Here is a 17381-nt window from a genome sequence, read left to right as displayed (position 1 = left end):
TTCGTTTTCTGCACTCGTTGTTACGGTGCGATGAATTTAGTAATCTCTGTCGTGGCAGGTAGCTTCGAACCCTTTCAGTGAATCCGGAAGCTGTGACTGCGGGTGCTAACCGTAACCCGACCGATGATAATGAAAACGGAAAGATAACATGCCTTTCAAAATATTTATTCGTGTGCGCAGTTAAAGCGCACTGCAACGTTGAAAACATGCTCTCCGTCCAAAAGTAACAAAAGGTCACACAAACCGATCTTCAGTTAAAAAATAACAAAGGTGGGCGCCGGAGGCATTTGGACCACGAACCGGTATGAACCGGTACTAACCGGTAGCTCCAAGCTCCTGCCACTCCTGCATCAAATGTCTTTTTCCTTTTTTTTTTTTTTTTTTTTTTTTTACGCGCGTCAAACGGGGATGCGTTTTGGCACACCAAGAGTCGGGCATTTAAATCAGATTTCGCATAAGCAAATAAATTGTAAAACATGCTTTCTATATTTTTTTTTTTTTTTTTTTTTGAATGGCGTAAAGCGTTTTTCTGCAGAACGAGCGCTCGCGCTAGAAATCCACGCCTCCAAGCCAGGAGCGCGGGCTAGCTCGAGCTTGTAGCTTTGGCTGCAGTCTCAGCTTAAAATATAGCAAAAAATATAACTGAGACTGCAGAACGAGCACTTGTCACGTAATACATTTATTATACCGGGTGTTTGGGAGAAATCTGAACCCGGCTTTTCGCACCGCAAACATAAACTAGACGTCGCGGAGAGCTGAAACCACTCAAACTCCGTCAGAACGTAGCCCCGGCCGTTAGAACCAGATGCCAAAGTTTCAGCACCAACCCAACCTCTTTGACCTCTTGTTCAAAAACAAGCGTTTCGGGCACGACCTCCTCAGAGGAGGTCATGGTTTCGGAGTAGAAAAGCTGGAAAACGCCGATTGGCTAAAAAAAAAAATGACGTCACTTCCGGTTTTGTTATTTTGTTGATTTTTAGATGACGTTTTAAAGTAAAAATATATAAAAAGTACTTTTTTTGTTTGTCTTTTACTTTTTTTTTTTTCGTTACGTGATTTTTGAATTTCGGCCGGTGTTTGTTAGCATGCTTAGAGTGGCCAGAAAAATTTAATCGGAGATGTCTACCTTCTTCCCATCAGTCTTTTTGGAGCTTACCCTTCTTGCACGTTTCACAGTAATCTGCGGTATGGATTCACCACACTGTTTTTGTGAAGTGTGGCAAAACGTATGCACCACCATCAGAAAATAATATGCCAATTTATTTAATTACAACAGGAAGCCACGATAGGGGAAGATGGCAAGATCCGATCCACCAAAAAGGACTGGGCCTAAGGGTGCAGTCTTGAAAGGCTTGGCCCATGACTCAGGACGATTTGAAACCTATGATGAATGCAGAGAAAGGAGTCCATCAGGTGAACAGTAACTAATATCTGACCCTAACATGCAGGGCAAGATCCGTTTTGTTGACCTAACATTTGCTATGCCACCAAAAACCAACGTTACTAAAACACTCAGCTAGGAAACTCAACCTTGGAACCTGGAGGGCTATGTTGCGCTTTTTGCACTCCCAGGAGACTAGGGAGAGGGAAGTGACGTCAACAACGCAGCAAATGCAGATTGGATGTTGATTTTGTTTTCTTCTGTCAACATCCAATCTGCATTTGCTGTGTCGTTGACGTCACTTCCCTCTTCCAAGTCTCCTGGGAGTGCAAAAAGCGCAACATAGCACCCCTGGACTGCTGGCGTCCACCGAGACCAGGGGGGCTATGTTGCACGTTTTGGACTCCCAGGCGACAAGGGAGAAGGAAGTGACGTAGGTGTGAATGAAGTATCTTAGCAGCACCACGCAACGCGTCATCAGCGACTCCGCAAATCAACATCCAAAGAGCGTTGTTGACGTCACTTCCCTCTCCCTAGTCTCCTGGGAGTCCAAAACCTGCAACATACCCCCCCGGGAGGTTAGAAGTACTAGGAGGGGGCACGTTGCAATATTTGTAAAGCCGTCATAAAAAATTTAAATGATTGTGCCCAGCGTGACCGCAGATCTCTCTGGCGATTGGTGCGCGTGACATGTCACGTGCGAGATGGATGGTTGATTGTAGAAGGATTCCTTGCAGGCTTGCGCACACTCCGTCCGGTAGGTTTTATCAGATCGAAGGCTAGACTGTGGTGTATTCTAGTACCATTCTAGTACTACGGTCACGTGATGTGGTCATGTTGGCATGGTAAGTGAGGAGAGTAAGGAGGAAAATGAGAAAGAGGCGAGGCGTCAAGGAAGCATGGCTTGTGGAGGCTATGCGGCCGACGTCCCATGCCCTCTCCTACCCTTCTATTCTCCTTGACCGAGACCAAACTAAATATGATAACAGTGCCACTCTTTAGCAACGAGTCAAAACATGAAAGTTGCCTTACGTAGCTACTGCAAGAAGGCCCTGCGAGATGGCACCAGTGGCCCTTCCGAGACTCTACGGAACCAGTAAGTGCAGCAGTGTAGTTCACGGAGTGGCCACTGCGGGAGAAAGGAAAGGAGGCTCCTATAGCAGTTTTCCAACTGAGTGTACTAGTCACATTGCCAAAAACTTAATTTCTTCCTAACAAAAGCCGGCGTATGTCGAAGTTTTGAGAAAAAGTTGCCCTCGGGGGCCTCTGCCCTCCCTCCCCCACACTTTCCCCTTAAATCTGCCCCTGATGCATGCACCAAGAAACTGAGGGAGAAGAGAGGAAGAGAGCAGGTGTGGATGTCAGGACACCCGAGCTCTGGTTCGAATGATTAGTGGGTACACCTAAAGCTAGGTAGGTGCCTCTGTCTTCACTGCACTCGTCAAAGACGTTCGAATGCGAGAGCCAAACGCTGGATACCGGCGTTCTGCATTCGAATGTGTTCGACGAGTGCAGCAAAAACAAAGGCTGCCTTTGTTTTTGCAAACGCCAAACGCCGGACACCAGCGTTTGGCTCTCGCATTCGAACGTCTTTGACGAGTGCAGTGAAGCAAAGACACCTAGGTTTAGGTGCCTCTGCATTCTAATGTCCCTGCACTCTCGTCTCCTCCTCTCCATCAATTTCTCGGCTCATAGAGTTCTGAAAGTTTAACAACACTGGCAGTGTGCGAGAGTAGGCCAGCAGGATGGCATACTCTCCCCTACATGATACGGAATGAGCAGGCTCGAAGACAGACAACTCCGGACGGAACGTCCACAGCTTACGGCTCCTCTGGCGGCGTGCGCAAACTACAGGCGGTGCTTCTCTAGCTATCATCATCGTCGTTTTTGACGTCACGGGTAGGGCACACTGGGACAGACTGCGCAGATCTTGGAACCTTCGGCTCGTCAGTCAGCGTTATGCGCTGTATCGCGAAGCACAGCCCGTTTTGTGCATTGTTTTTACTTGGCGAAGTTATACTTGAAACCGCGCCACGTGCAGTCATGCTAACAAACACTTTTGGCACTAAGGTGTACTTGGCCTCGGTCGGCTTCGGCTTGCGGACGCCAGACTTTTGGCCGCCGGTCGGCTTGGCTCGGCCTGCTTTCGGCTTGGGCGCGGCCGGCCAGCCAAACTCCCCGGTGCACACGGGGACCAGCTTTCGGTCGGGGTCGGGTGCCGGCACGTGGTTCTGGCCGTGGGCCTTGGCCAGGTGGTAGCGGAGGTTCTCGCGCACATGGCACATGAGGCCACACCGGTGGCACCTGCAGAGCCGCTGCGCCAGGCGCCGAAGCTCGTGGTGCCATAGCTGTAGCAGCAGACGGGTCTTCACGCTGCAGCTCGAGCAGGAGTACGGGAACATCTTTGAGTGCACCTGCACAAGACGGCCGGTCACGTGAGGTCGGTACGGTCAAAACGGACACCAATTGCACCAAAGGACATACCATTGCACCGGAGAATGGAGAACCTTTGAAACCTTACTTAAACGGGCACTGTTCCTAGGAAGCACTTTTTTTTTTCTCTACCTGCTTAGGAAAGGCAAATCTAAAAAGTAAACGGTTTTGTAAAAAAAAAATTATTTTTTTTGGCCCAATGTTAGTTACAATAGAAATTTTCCGATTTGCGGGCGAAATCGAAACTGTACTCTTGTGGGATGATGATGATGAGTGTTTGTACCCAACTTCTGTGCGCTCCCAAGTTGGCTGGATCTCAGAGTGCACACCAGTTTGGTACAAACGCTATCATCACCTCACAGGGGTACCACCTTCGGTGCCTCCAACAAATAAAAAATTCATATTGTAGCATTAAAGGCTTCAACGAAATTTGAAATATACCCGTCGTGCTCAGAAACAGGCTGAAATATAATCCACAATATCCATAAATGACACCGCACATTCATACTTTGAGCCTGACGGCATTGCAAAGATTTAGCGACATCCACTAGGTGCCTTTCGCTAATCGTCAAATTTGTGTTAAAATTCCTTTTTGTGTCTTTTTCAACAAGATATTGGTGTGTCCAATGTGATACAGCTCCCTTGAACATGTATAGACAAAGAAATAAGCGCTGAAATTTCGTTGTAGTATCCCTTTAATATTAGAAAAAATAAAACAAAAATTTTCCGACAAATTTAATTTGAGACATGACTCCCTAACCAGGCAGGATTTTCTTTTTCCTCCAAGTTTTTTTTTTTTTTTTAGGTCTTTTTATTGTGTTGTTATTGCTGTGCCATTGATGGCTAAATCTGGGTGGCCACCGTCCCGCTAAATTTGGTGGCTCGCCACTGTGGGTCTCGTGACCATGTGACGTGTGTCGGGCACCAAGTGATCGTGGCGTCACGGTCTGTCACGGTCACCTATTGGTGTCAATAAACCAATGGGCTATCGGTTTTCTCTATGGGAATTTTCGTTAGGGCAACGATAATCAGTTATAACAAGTCAAATTTGGGGTTTCCCCCTTATCGTTATAAGCAGGTGGCACTGTACCCGTGTCTCATAGCTACTGGCAAGAGAATCTGTATGTACGGCGTTCGGGTATACTAATGTTAGCTCGTGGCCTCGGTTCGGGCAGTTTCGGCGAACCCAAAGCGGCCACCGAGATCGAGATTGCCGTCGCGAGGAGTAGTGGGCCCCAATCTCTCACCTCTGGTCCACTTGATCTTGCGCACCTTGACATTCTTGAGCTCGCCCCCCTGGCCTTGCAGCGGGGCTGCGTCCACCCAAACGTGACTTTACCCAGGGCAGCCCGGAAGCGTTTCTTGGCCTCCATCCAGTAGTGGGGATTCTGGGCCATGGGACGCTTCCTCAGTCTGTCCCATTCCTGTTAGGGAGAGGGTTGGATGCGCCCTACGGTCACTCCGCCACCTCCAAGCCCAGGTGCACCGCCTACACGCCTGTGCATTCTTGGAGCCGTACATAGAGGTCGTGACCTGTTTATGTGCTTTAGGGTAACTGGCAGGATAAGAACGGCAGGGAGCCTCTTTCGAACGCCCGACCTCCAATGAGCATTCATTGCCTTTCTCTGCACTCTGGCTGCGCTTGCCCGCTCGAGGCTCACGAGACAACAGGTCTGTTCGATTCGGCCAGAAACTTCTGAACTAGTTCTGTCCAAGTTCAGACGAGTGCAGGAGTCGTGCAGCGGCGGCGCAGAACCAGTGCAGCCGCCGCGCTAGGACTGGCGCTGTGATCGGCTTTCCGAGCGGAAGCGCAGGGTGTCGTCTGCATTCTGTTTGCTCTTGTTTCTCCACGCCACGTCGTATGCTACATTTAATTAGTCGCGGTTTGATGAGACCATTCGTGTTTCCTTAGTTTTAAAGTATAGTAAAGGAATCTTTTCTGTGAATATATTTTATTCGAAGGTACTAAAAACGTTTTCTGTACGAAATTTGTTTCTGTCTGCATTTTAACGGCCGTTCGGTTCCTGCCGTTTTCGTAAGCGTTCGCGTTCTTCACATTCATTTAGCAATAGTAGATTCATCCCAAGTCTTTCGAGTTTCGCATTTCAACGATAGGTTCGCGGTATCAGGATGATTTTGTGTCGGGAGTCACTGGCGGCAGCGCGCGGTCGTTAGCGATCACCTCGAAGACGAAGGCCAAACGAGAGTGTTTTGGCCAAGACAGTTATCGACCGTAACTTTGGCGTCAAGCTGAAGCGTTTATTTTGATTCCCAAGAAAGACCTGCGTGTAACTATAGTCGGTTACAAGTCAAGAAGGTAGGAGAAGCTCCTCCCACAAGTGTGATGCGCCCGTTTCAAATCTCTCCGCAGTCGAAAGAAGAGTTCACTGGAAACGCTCCTTGTTCCGCTTCAGTGGATTCCCACTTGTCTCCGATCCCACTTTTTAAGAAATCGACCTTTGTATCCATCGGAGAGGGAACCGAGCCCCTGAAAGCAGCCTTTGTATCCATCGGGGGGGAAGCTAATCCCCGAAAGTCGTATTTGTTTCCGTCGGTGGGGGAGAACTCTAATCTCCCTCTCGTGGCTTCCACAATGCTAAGTCAAAGTCGAAAGATAAAGCAAATATGTACAGAAAGGCAACACCCTCCTCGCGCGTTGTCCGCGACGTCACGGAAACGGTGGGACGCTATTGGATGCAAAGGTGGCGGAGGGATATCTGATTCCCTTTGAGGGGCATTTGCCGCTACCTTCTTAACCTGTAACTGACTATACCAAGCCAATGCCGATTCTCGGCGCCTTCCCCAGGCCAGCTGAGTGGGTGTCCACAGATACCAACGGACAAAGCATGCAGTATTATTCTCAGCTACGGGGCATGCGAAGGCCAGTGTACTAAATCCCAGACCTCTGCGATGTATCGGGGTCGTCAGTATGCATCCAAGAGCAACTGAAGGCGGGGACTATCAAGAGTGCAATACCTTTCTCCGTGTCTGCAAGGAAGAATATCAACACTGTGTAGCTCCACATAACATCAAAGAGAAACAATTTGCGTGAGCCAATATTTCGACACTTACCGCAGGGAGCCAAACCTACGTGAGCAGGTGCCTGAAACGCTTTTGGAATATCATAATCAAGCAAATTCCTACCCTTGGTTATGATCTCAATTCCACGTCCACCGAGGGTACGTTATTATCAGGAATGAGAGGAAATGCAACCTCCGTATCGGTGTTATTGTTAAACATCGCGGACATTTGAGCAAGAGCTGCGAAAAATGGTACCGCGAGCAGAGACGGACGAGGAATGTCGTCTGCTATCGCGGTCTGCTCTTGTCGTCTGCTTCTGCACCGACGCTGAACTGACTCCGGAGCCGGTGCAAGATTTTGAGGAACTGGGTCTGAACTTGTTCAGAACTGGGATGAATCGAACGTGCCGGTGCAGCGGCCGTGCAACTTCCGGTTGAAACGAATGCACCAGTCCTGCACTGCTGAACTAGTTCAGCTAGTTCAGGCGAATCAAACAGACCTAACGAGTCGTTATGGATGGAAGCGAGTGCAAGTCCGAGGCCGAAAACTGAAACCGCTCCCCGTCGTTCTCACTTTGTCAGTGAAAAGTCTCCTCCTGTTTCAGTTTCAGCAGTTAAAGGGTCCTGGTTTCAGTTCCAGCAGTCATCATAGAAAGTCTTCGGTTCCAGATTCAGCAGTCGCAAACCATCCGCCCCAGCGGTTACAATCGAGCCCTGCCACGCTTCCATCGGATTGACGAAAAACAAAGTGTTGCAAGGGCCTAGAGACTTACCAAGAACACAACCCAGTCATCCTTGGTCCACTCCCCCCCCCCCCCCCCCCCCCCCCCGAAAATCTTCCATTTTGCTGGGGCCTCCTTTTCCCCCTCCCCCTCATACAGCATTTTGCCATAACGGCAACCCCCTTCCCGAAACAAAATCCTGGCTACGTACCTGGCAAGTTACCCAAGAACAGGCCCCATTTTCCGATTGAAACTTTCAGAAAATCTCCTATGATTATCGAATAAGGTGACGGTCAGTTCCGAAACTTCGGCATCTGATTCAGACTGCTAGCGTTAGATTTGTGTGCAGCCGAGCGTTCAGCAATGCGTCGTTTTGTTTTTATAGAAAAAAAAACAAAAAAACTGCACCTTTCATTCTGGAACGCGCCACAAAAGCCCCGTCCCCTGCCGCATCGTGCCTAGTCCGCGGCCCGTGCTGGCCCCCGGCACGCAGGAAATCGAGCACTAAGGGTGCGTCTGGAAGGCGTCGACGCGATGCGCTCCCCTACCTGCGACGGAGAGGGCATGCTGAACCGCGTGCTAAAGACTGGCTGGATGGCCGCGCAGGCAGCCGTGTGGGCGGCCGTTTGGGCAGCATACAGGTGGTCCTCGATCTACACCAACAGCCGGGGACTTTCATCCTCCGCCGCCTCTGCCTCTACCACCAGAAAGCGTCGGGATCGACGTCAAACGGTACGTGAACGCCGGAGCTACAGACGTCAACCTTAAGAAGTATTTTAAAAACGACCAACTAAATGCAAAAAGAGGAAGCGTGTGGGCAAGCTGGTCGGGAGACGTCATAATTTAAATGGTGAGGCTACAGTCGGGGGCAGAATGAGAGTGGCGGCGGAGCGCGGCTTTCAAATGCCAGGCTTTCGCTAAGCGTGTGCGCTCAAGGCGTTGAAGCACTGTCGAATGTAGGAAACTCGCAGAAGGGGACGACCGAACCTCCTCTCCACCGTCACCACCTCTCGAGTGACTATAGGAAAAAATAAAACAATCGGACGACGCAACAGAATCTGAACTAGGACTTTATGTCAGGTCGTCCGTCATTTCAGTCCTGTTAGTCTCAGAGTTTAGATTACAACGAAACTATGTTTTTATCCTCCCAATACGGTTGCTTTAGGGACGCATCTGGTTACAGGTACAGCTCACAAAGAGCGACCGAGCTGTCCCGTTTCGATGCATCATCCTCCAAATACGGTTACGTCTTTAGGGGAGCATCTTTGTTACATGTTCGGTGGCTCACAAAAAGTGACAGAGCGCCGTTCCAATTACTTTCGGAGATGCGTCGCAACGTCGCGCTGAGCTCCGAACGGCCATCAGCAGTTCGGTTTCTGATGCGGAAGAGGAATACCGGAGCAGTTCATCTCGATTCAGAGCTCCGCTTGCAAGAAAGCCCGAAACAGCGGCAACAGGGGACGCTGACGCCGCGACTCAGTCAACATGAATCGGAACGTACCCGTCGGGTTCAACGTCCTGTTTGAAAAGTCACTGTAATCGATTCAAGATAAAAAAATTACCCCAAAGATGCGGTCACTGACTGGATGAGAAAATGGCATTGAAGACTTTCGGTCATACCGCGTCCGGCGCAAGTTCCGTACCTTCGACAACAAACGCTTTGGTGTCTCGTGAACTTTGAGCATGCATGTGCAGCAAAGCACAGTGGAAGGCAACGAGCATGTGCAGGAGGCCGGACGTTCGAAAGAGACGCCTTGCTGTCCTCACCTCGTGGTGTGACTAGTTCCTTCGAAACTTGGGAGTTATTCATTTACAGAAAATGTAATAAATTCCAGAAGCTGAAGCGCTTTTCAGCAGCTACTTGACAGTTCTGCCAACAGGCCGCAGTGTTACCATAGCCGTATCGGTGAAGATGAACTAGGGGGAGGACGGGGGGCAGAGTTACCTGTGGGATGTCCTTCGTGTCTGCTCCTTTTAGCTGGGGGGGGCTCGGCGCCGACGAGAGCAGTGGCGCCCCCGGACGCAGCTGCACGGACGTGCGACGCTTGCTGGCGAACCCGAAGAACAGTCGGAACCTCTCTGCAAACCCAAGAAAACGCACTCCGAGACGTTGGCACACGCCCATCGCACGTAAGTACAGGCACTAAACATCAAGTTACAACCCCCCCCAGAGTTCGCCACAAAATGGCTCACGCACAGCCGAATAAACACTCACGTTGGTTCACGGATGTGCCTGCCCGCGTTGGCTTGGCCAAGTTGGCTGAAGCTTTGGCCGTGGCTTTGGCTGCCGGAGGAGGCTCCTCCTTGGCAGTGTGCTTGAAGACGGTGGGGACGGCATTCCAGACGAGCCGATTGCGGTATCGGCTGCTGAAACAGCCCTTGCGTAAGTGGGCCGAACAGAGGTAGTAGCTGGAAAACAGCTTCTCCGCCGGCTTGCCCTCCAAGTCCGCACGACTACAGTTGGCCACCCATTTTTTGCACGTGGGCACGGTGTAAGATAATACTCTTCAGGTGAGGACAGCGCGCTTTTCACGCAGTGCAGATGAAGTTCGCTTTTCACCCCCTCTCACTATGGTTTCCAGTGGTGCCGGCAGATGACTCGTCGACCCGTGGGCACGGCAAAGACGGCTCATGCCGCCTCGTGCTCCACACGCGCAGAGCTCCAGCGAGGTTGTCGCTCGTGCAGAAAGACCACGGTGTACCGGGGTGTCATGGTAACGAGATAATTTCTTTCGCTCTCACAGTTTCGCCGTTTGGCCGCCGGCGACTCTGTCAGCCGCGGGCATGGTGGCCGTGGAATAATGCAGCCTTTCGGATGCCCGTCGAACGAACACTATCCGATTCCTCGCGCCGCACGTTCAGCCCCGCCGTGTCCTCACCTAGAGTGTATCTTACAGCCTGCACCTGGGACAGAGGAGGGAAACGAAAACCTGAAACCAAGCAACCTTGACAGTGCAGATTTTTTTTTCTCTTAAACCGAGAATGTTTTTTTACGAAGTATTACCCGTAGGACAGGAGCAGACTGCATGTGGATTTCCGCAACAAAGGCACTAGTTCTGGAACAAGTCCATTACCTTTGGGTCCAAGTTCTGCCACTCTCGCGGAGCCTTCTACGATGCAGCTTATATTTGCAGACCGAAAACCATATTTACCTTCTCACAAATGTATAGTGATGCATACAAGCTATGCCAGGAAGCATTCACACAAGGACGGGAGGCAGACGACCCCATCGTCAAAAGACGGATCATTTTATTTGGTTGGAATGGGAGCACCACACATGGGAGAGCAAATGCCGTGGAGCAGTGATATACGATGCTGGCTAAAACTTGAGATGAACCAACACGAGTGGAAACAGAAGAATGTGATGAGCCTTGCAATGATTCGCCGTGTTGATGTCATCTGCAAGGAGAAAACCAAACCGCACGATCAGACCCCCTAAACCACAGCCACCTGGATGACACAACGGGCCCTTAACCAAAAGCGGTGCAGTCTATACTCTATTTCCCCTTATGATATACCGCAGGAAAGGCTACGAGCGCCAGGTCCTTGCTTTATGGCGTATCTCGGCGGCACATGCTCTCGTACTACGAGCTCGCACTTCTAGCCTTCGCTGTGGTACAACATAAGGTGAAACCGAGTATAGTAGCTGCGTTTGGGCACGCACCCTGAGCAGGCATTGAACACAAGGGCTACGTCAACATTCGGGGAGGACTGATCCAATCGCACACCGTACCCAAAAATAGCAAACACCAGAGTTGCTTGATGAGGCATAAAAAAATGGATCCCAAGTGTAACAGACGACAACACACGGCTAAACTGAAAAGCAGAGGGGCCAGACTGCATCTGCTGAACCAGCCAAAGGACAAGAGGGCTTCCACAAAAGTTTAGCTGCTCTGCTGGAAGGCAGCGGGAGTATTGCAAAATGAGCAGACAGAACTGTCACCTCTGCCTCGCAAAATGCGAGGCAAATGAAAGACTCTCCAAATGAAAGAGCAGAATACATTGCTTCTGTTTGGTGGAGCAAGAGAATCACCTCCATCTACATTGAGCCGCATCCATGAGAAGGCCCAGGGAACTAAAAAGCATGCCACAAGACAGACACAGCGTCACTGAGGATGGCAGAAGAGGCAAAACCCACCCACGAAAACTCCAGCGAGTAATGAGGACAATCTGCTAGAACCACTCAGTCGGACTGGTCTCCTCCGGCATCATCGGAACCAGTGTCCTTGTCGGCTGCCGCCTTTCGGTGCCGTCCACGGCTGGGGGTCTTCTTGGGGCTGGCAGCAGTCTTGGCAGCAGCCTGTCGGGCATTTGCAAGAACCTCGTGTTAAGATGAACAGTACCATGCCCATTCATAACTGACCGCTCATAAATTAACAGCTGGAAAAAAAAAAAAAAAAAAAGGCAGACTTGCATTGTGCATTTCCCCAACAATCTGCCCTTGACAGCAGGGCAGATTGTTGGGCTACATGGTTTTAGAATTTGGAATACATTTTAGCGCTCAAAAACAGGGACAAAGAGGCGAGAAACAGACAGCACAGTGCGCTACTAACCGATTTCATTACATGAAACGACACATTTATACCAGGGTGTCGAACCGGAACCGAACCAAAAACCGGAACCGAACCGGTATTTTTTCCGGAACTGAACCCGAACCGTTATATTGTTATCGCGATGAACCCGAACCTGAAAAAAAAATAACGGTTACCGGCTCATGTCAAAACGGTTCGGCCACGTGCTGTTGACAATGAATGTGCTATCAATGCCCTTTGTTTTTTGAGTGCCGTCAACTGACACACACCTCGCTTACATATTTTTCTTCTCCACTCAGTCTTAGGAATATAAACGCTGCATCCATGAATCTTGACAAACGCTGCATCCATGAATCTTGACATAGGAACCAGTAATGCGCTGGTCGCAGCTTGCACGGAAGAAAGAAAATTGAAAGGCTGAGCAAAAAAAAAAAAAATTGCGTCACGGGATTTCATTTTCCTACAATCTCGTAAATCCTAAATGCTGCTGTGTGCTCAGTTCATAACACGTTTCTAGAACGCGCGAGTTCTTGAAGCTTGCTTCCATTGGAATGAGAAAAGAAAAGGCTGTGGAGTTTGATAATAATGCATCCGGTTTCGTATAGGAACTTAGAAGCTAACATATTTGTGAGACACCGAACTCTTCTATTTTAATATTTATCCTATTACGTCCTTCTGGCGTTGCGTTCGGTGAAGTGTTTTTCATATTCCGTATCTTGTTTAATGAAAATGACTTCTTTAAGGGTCTAATTTGAGTTACCGAAGGCTAGTTCAAATAAAGAAAGCTGTATTTTCTCCCCACTGTTCCTTCAATTGCTTACACGCCGAGGTGGCGGGATAGTTAGCGAGTTCTAGCTGTAAGTTGGTTTGTAAGGAGGTCGCGGATTTTACAGCTACTGCGTCGGACCCAATTAGATGAAGTTCGAATGCGTAAACGTCGGTGAAGTAACCTTTGAGTGCACATAAAGAAACCATTCCTGGTAGAAATCCCTGAGCCTTACACTACGATGTATCCCAATTCGTAGGTGCTGATTTCAGATGTTTTATTTGTAATTTATTTTGATGTTGCAATTTGTCATTTATAATTTCCGAACCGGTTCGCGGATCGAATTAATCGAACCTTAACTGAACCGGAACAAAATAAATTTACCTGAACCTGAACCGAACCCGTATTTTTTTCGGTTCGACACACTGATTTATACCATCCCAGTTTCTGATTTCGCTCCACCACTAGCCAACCCCCGATGCCAGGCCGCATCATTGAGGAACGCACGCTCCTTGTCCAGTAAATCAATTGAGGCCACGCTGAAACATGCTGCAGCATCCTGCTTAATCTCATCTGCCTCGACTATCTCCCTGACAGTTTTTTCCTTGTGCCGTGCCAGAATCTTGCTCTCGGAAAACAACGGCACACACTTGCAACTTTGACAATGATCAGACAGATGACCGTCCCGATAATTTCCTACTTTTGTGTTCCCTCAGCCTATCATTAACACACCTACCTGTCTGACCTATATACTTGTTTCCACATGATAAGAGGATAGAATGAATCCCTTGACAGCATTTTGATTTGTGGCAAGACAGCTGTTAGCATACACTAACTTGCATCTGCCACTGATTATGTTACGGCAACCAGAAAGCACATTGTGCACATTCCCGTAACCAAGGACTTGTAACAATGAAGAACAGCTGTGTGCTACTAAGTTGCAAGGATAAGGTGAATGTGACAAGGATGAAGAGGACGGAAGATCTCATGTCTGGCCCGCATCCTTGCAACTTTTCTTTTTTTCCCCCAAAACAACTTCTCTGCCAAGTCACAAAACACTTGGTCTATTAATGAAAAAAAAAAAAACTGCAAACTGAGGTAATTACTGAACTGGACAAAAAAAAAACAACACCCACCTTCTTCTTTTTGATGCTGCCCTTGGGGCGACCACGCCCCCTCTTTGCTTTCGGCTCGTCGTTGGAGGGTTCCTGTCACAAACAATGAAAAAAAGATTATTTCACAAAGTCGAAAGCAGTATAACACTTGAGCCAAACGCCAACCAACGAGAATAAACATCTTATATTATTTTCTTATACCTTAATATAGTAGTGTGCGAGCAGTCTAAAAACAAAATAAAACCCTTGGCAGCGAGGGTCGTCACGAGACCGCAATTAGGCTTAGCAAAATTAATCTTCCCGCCCTGAAATGGGCGGGCGGCGGAGAAAAGCTCACCGCAAAACCGGCAGATGCGGAGAAAAGCTCACCGCCCATTGAGCGGATGCGGGAAAAAGCTCAGATTTTTTTTTTTTTTAAACTTGGCGGATTTCGCGTCAAAGGTGGCAATTTAACACAATTCCCATTCGTCACTTCCTTAAACATATGTCCCACGTTTTGTAATATTCTTGAAGTTCATTGGGCATATTTACTAACTCCTTAAAAATTTGTAATCACCCATTCTGTATTTAAATGAAGCCACAAGTATAAAATCAGAACATCTTACACCGGTAAAAAAGACCGCAATTTATTGACAGCTGACAGTGCGCCGTCGGTAGCTCTGTCAGATGAAGAGCTGTTTTCTTTGCGAGCTAATATGAAGAGCGGTGTGCGAACCTTTTCAGCTCCGAATATTGTGCACTGCCTAATAGATTAGTAGGTGTTTGTTGATGTAATCAATGTCCGCTACGCTGTTTTCTTTCTGTTCATTCCACAAACAAAACCTTAGTTGCGAGAGCAGCTTCGTCCTGTCGTGTTTGTTGTCTTCACTCAGTCGTCGTCATTTGAGCGGTTTTCACCATGTATAACGTTTACCAACTTGCCTTATTCGCTACCTTACAGAATACTACTTTTTATATAATAGGTCACGAGTAACAACGGTGCCATTGTGCGGCTCTGAGGGCCATGGGGGGCTCGCCGTAGAAGGGGTACTATCACACAAAGGCAACGCGTGGATTGCCAGCACGAGAGGCTAGAAAGCGTGCATGTCTGTGGAAGAAGGAAACGTCGATATCCTACCGACTGTTTTCAAAAGTTACCAAAAGGTCCAAAGAGATTTTCAGGCACCGCGTTGTTGCGCATGCACCTTCGGATATTCGGCATTTACAGTATGGTGTTTTAGGCGGACATTATTAAGTTTTTGAACTTTTTCCTGTTCTTCAAGTTCATAAACTTTTCAGTTAGGCTTTCGTTCCCTGGAGAGTAAACCACAGAAAACACTGGCCCGCAGTTATAAATTTGGAAGCATTGTACCCAATAAGCTTAGCAAATATTACAAAGGAGATTTTCTTTTTTACAAAACTGACGAATTTTAAAATAATAAATTGATATATGTTATGCATGATCCAACAGCCTCCATATAAATAGAAGAAAAAAAATCGGTGAGCTTTTCTCCGCATCCGCTCAATGGTTGGTGAGCTTTTCTCCGCATCCGCCCGTTTTGCGGTGAGCTTTTCTCCGGGATTCGAAATTGACCGCCATTTTGATCGCGCCACCTGCCAGACGGATGGATACTTCAAGGCGGTGGACAAATACCACCGATATCAAAGTCTGCGAACTGCTTTCTTTTTCGATTTTTTTTTTTTTAAGAGTTGGTTTTGTAAACCCGTAGCGTCAACCAGTTGGGTTGAGCAGATGGCGCAAGACAAAGGCTTTTGTTCCCTCGTTTGCAGCCCTGCCACATCTACGAGAATCTATAACAGACCAAAGGGCCAACGCAGAGTAAAATACCAAGCGAAGACACGATCCGCCTTCTCTTCTATTCGTTTTCCACCACCAGATCGCCAAAAAGGATGAAAGAAAATTTCGCGAAGTAACAATGGACAATAAATACAAGATGAGCCCTCCCCCCGATCTGCCAGCCAATGAGCGCGCAGCATATCGATTACGTTTTGCCGCCAAAGTGGAAATCCAATATGGCGCGCGTAACAAATGCAATATAGGGGCAAAACTATGCAAAATATCGACGCCCGACATTGCAGCGTCATTGGGAACGTCGAAAAAGCAAGCATGTCGGCACTTAAATGTGGAGCATTAGTGCAACGCGACGTAAGCGACGAAGAAAAAAAAAAAAAAACGAGGTTCACCTCCTTGGCGCGCTTTTCGCCAGTCTCGGACTTCTTCGGCCTGCCGCGCTTCTTATCAGCTCCGTCGTCAGCCATTTCTGAAAATCTGCAAAAATCGCGCCGATTTAATCAACGCCGACCAGCCAAACACCCGGAAAATCGGGCGCTCCCTAGACGGAGTGCCGACGCGGACAAAAAATATTCGCGGCTGCCACCATTGACGTCCGGCTTCCCCAGTGAGTCGAGAGGCCAACTCGGTCGATTTTGGTATTGATGTCGCTGGCCTGTAATAAGGCGGAGCCTCCGGGGCAACAACGGGGGCGCGCGTTAACCCATCCGCCGCGCTGCGCTTTACGCCGCTTCGCGGCGACAGTCTGAGGCGGCTCATTACAAAAAATGTGAACCCACATGTGTGTGTGTATTGGCCCACACGTAAACGCCGCTTCGCGGCGCCCAACTATTCGCTAAAGTATCATTCGGTGAACCGCCCCCTCAGGAGGCTCCGCCTTATTACAGGCCAGCGACATCAACACCTCGATTTTTAGCGACTCGCGAGAATTTTTTCCCGAAACCGTAGAGGCCGTGAAGACGGTTCACACATTGGACCAATTTTACGAGCAATAAACGTTAGCCCCCGTCAACGATAAAGCCGAGAAATAAATTTGTCCTTCGGCGACCGCTCATGGCGGCTTTAGGTACCCGGCAAGCCGGTAGCGCCGCTCCACAAACTGCGCGCGATCTCGAACCTCCAATTTTAAGAGATGCGTCGCGAAATTAAGGAAGTTTTTCCACCTTTGCGATATTAAATCCAAAATCCCCGACTCGAGATAAGATTCGAGAAATGTCTACTGACGCGGATCTGCAAAGAGACGTCACTTACGTGCACGAAGCCCCGATGCCAAGGATCAACTGAAGGGATGCTGCCGATGCTGCCAATGCTGCCACCAATGCTGCGCTTGCCTTCACAAAGTAAATGAAGGAGAGGGGGGAAGGCGAGCAGAAAAACCGCGCTTCTGTCCAACGGTCACCAGAGGTTTTTTAGGAGTCAGAAAAGGCCGGAATTATTTTATAAATTTTTCGCATTTTTAAATAAGCCCGGAAAAAAATAGTAGGTGCTTCGGCGAAGCCGGGAAAATCTGAGGCGTCACTAAAAAGGGTTCCGGCCACAGTGCGCTCCCCTTGTGTTGTTGACATTTATTACAAGAAACGCTAGAGGCTCAGCTGGCGCTAGTGTCTACGGGACTTCCGG

General features: G+C 48.7%; 2 protein-coding genes across 4 annotated transcripts; both read right to left on the bottom strand.

The window, feature by feature from the left end:
• Positions 1 to 1234: 1234 nt before the first annotated feature.
• LOC115308879 lies at positions 1235 to 9765 on the bottom strand. 3 transcript variants are annotated; one of them, XM_040206758.3, is made up of 6 exons: positions 9502 to 9765; positions 5062 to 5238; positions 3458 to 3795; positions 2351 to 2510; positions 1733 to 1757; positions 1235 to 1538 (listed from the first exon to the last, which is right to left on the bottom strand). In XM_040206758.3, exons 1-6 carry the CDS (start codon positions 9679 to 9681, stop codon positions 1513 to 1515), a joined length of 906 nt encoding a protein of 301 aa, XP_040062692.3. In that variant the 5' UTR covers positions 9682 to 9765; the 3' UTR covers positions 1235 to 1512. The 3 variants fall into 3 exon arrangements, with proteins under 3 accessions (XP_040062692.3, XP_042142851.1, XP_042142852.1); XM_042286917.1 differs by lacking the exon at positions 1733 to 1757 and having other exon boundaries at positions 1235 to 1381; positions 2414 to 2510; XM_042286918.1 differs by lacking the exons at positions 1733 to 1757; positions 2351 to 2510 and having other exon boundaries at positions 1235 to 1381.
• A 1023-nt stretch (positions 9766 to 10788) lies between these two features.
• Positions 10789 to 17249, bottom strand: LOC121833528 (high mobility group protein HMG-I/HMG-Y-like). The gene is made up of 5 exons (XM_042286919.1): positions 17013 to 17249; positions 16154 to 16238; positions 13991 to 14062; positions 11695 to 11856; positions 10789 to 10955 (listed from the first exon to the last, which is right to left on the bottom strand). Exons 2-4 carry the CDS (start codon positions 16226 to 16228, stop codon positions 11740 to 11742), a joined length of 264 nt encoding a protein of 87 aa, XP_042142853.1. The 5' UTR covers positions 16229 to 16238; positions 17013 to 17249; the 3' UTR covers positions 10789 to 10955; positions 11695 to 11739.
• Between the last annotated feature and the right edge of the window lie 132 nt (positions 17250 to 17381).

The sequence above is a fragment of the Ixodes scapularis genome, unplaced genomic scaffold, assembly GCF_016920785.2.
Source record: "Ixodes scapularis isolate PalLabHiFi unplaced genomic scaffold, ASM1692078v2 PGA_scaffold8__174_contigs__length_109621045, whole genome shotgun sequence".
NCBI classification, from domain to species: domain Eukaryota; kingdom Metazoa; phylum Arthropoda; class Arachnida; order Ixodida; family Ixodidae; genus Ixodes; species Ixodes scapularis.
Note: the sequence above shows the minus strand (reverse complement) of the source record. Positions and strands in the feature narration are given on the sequence as shown.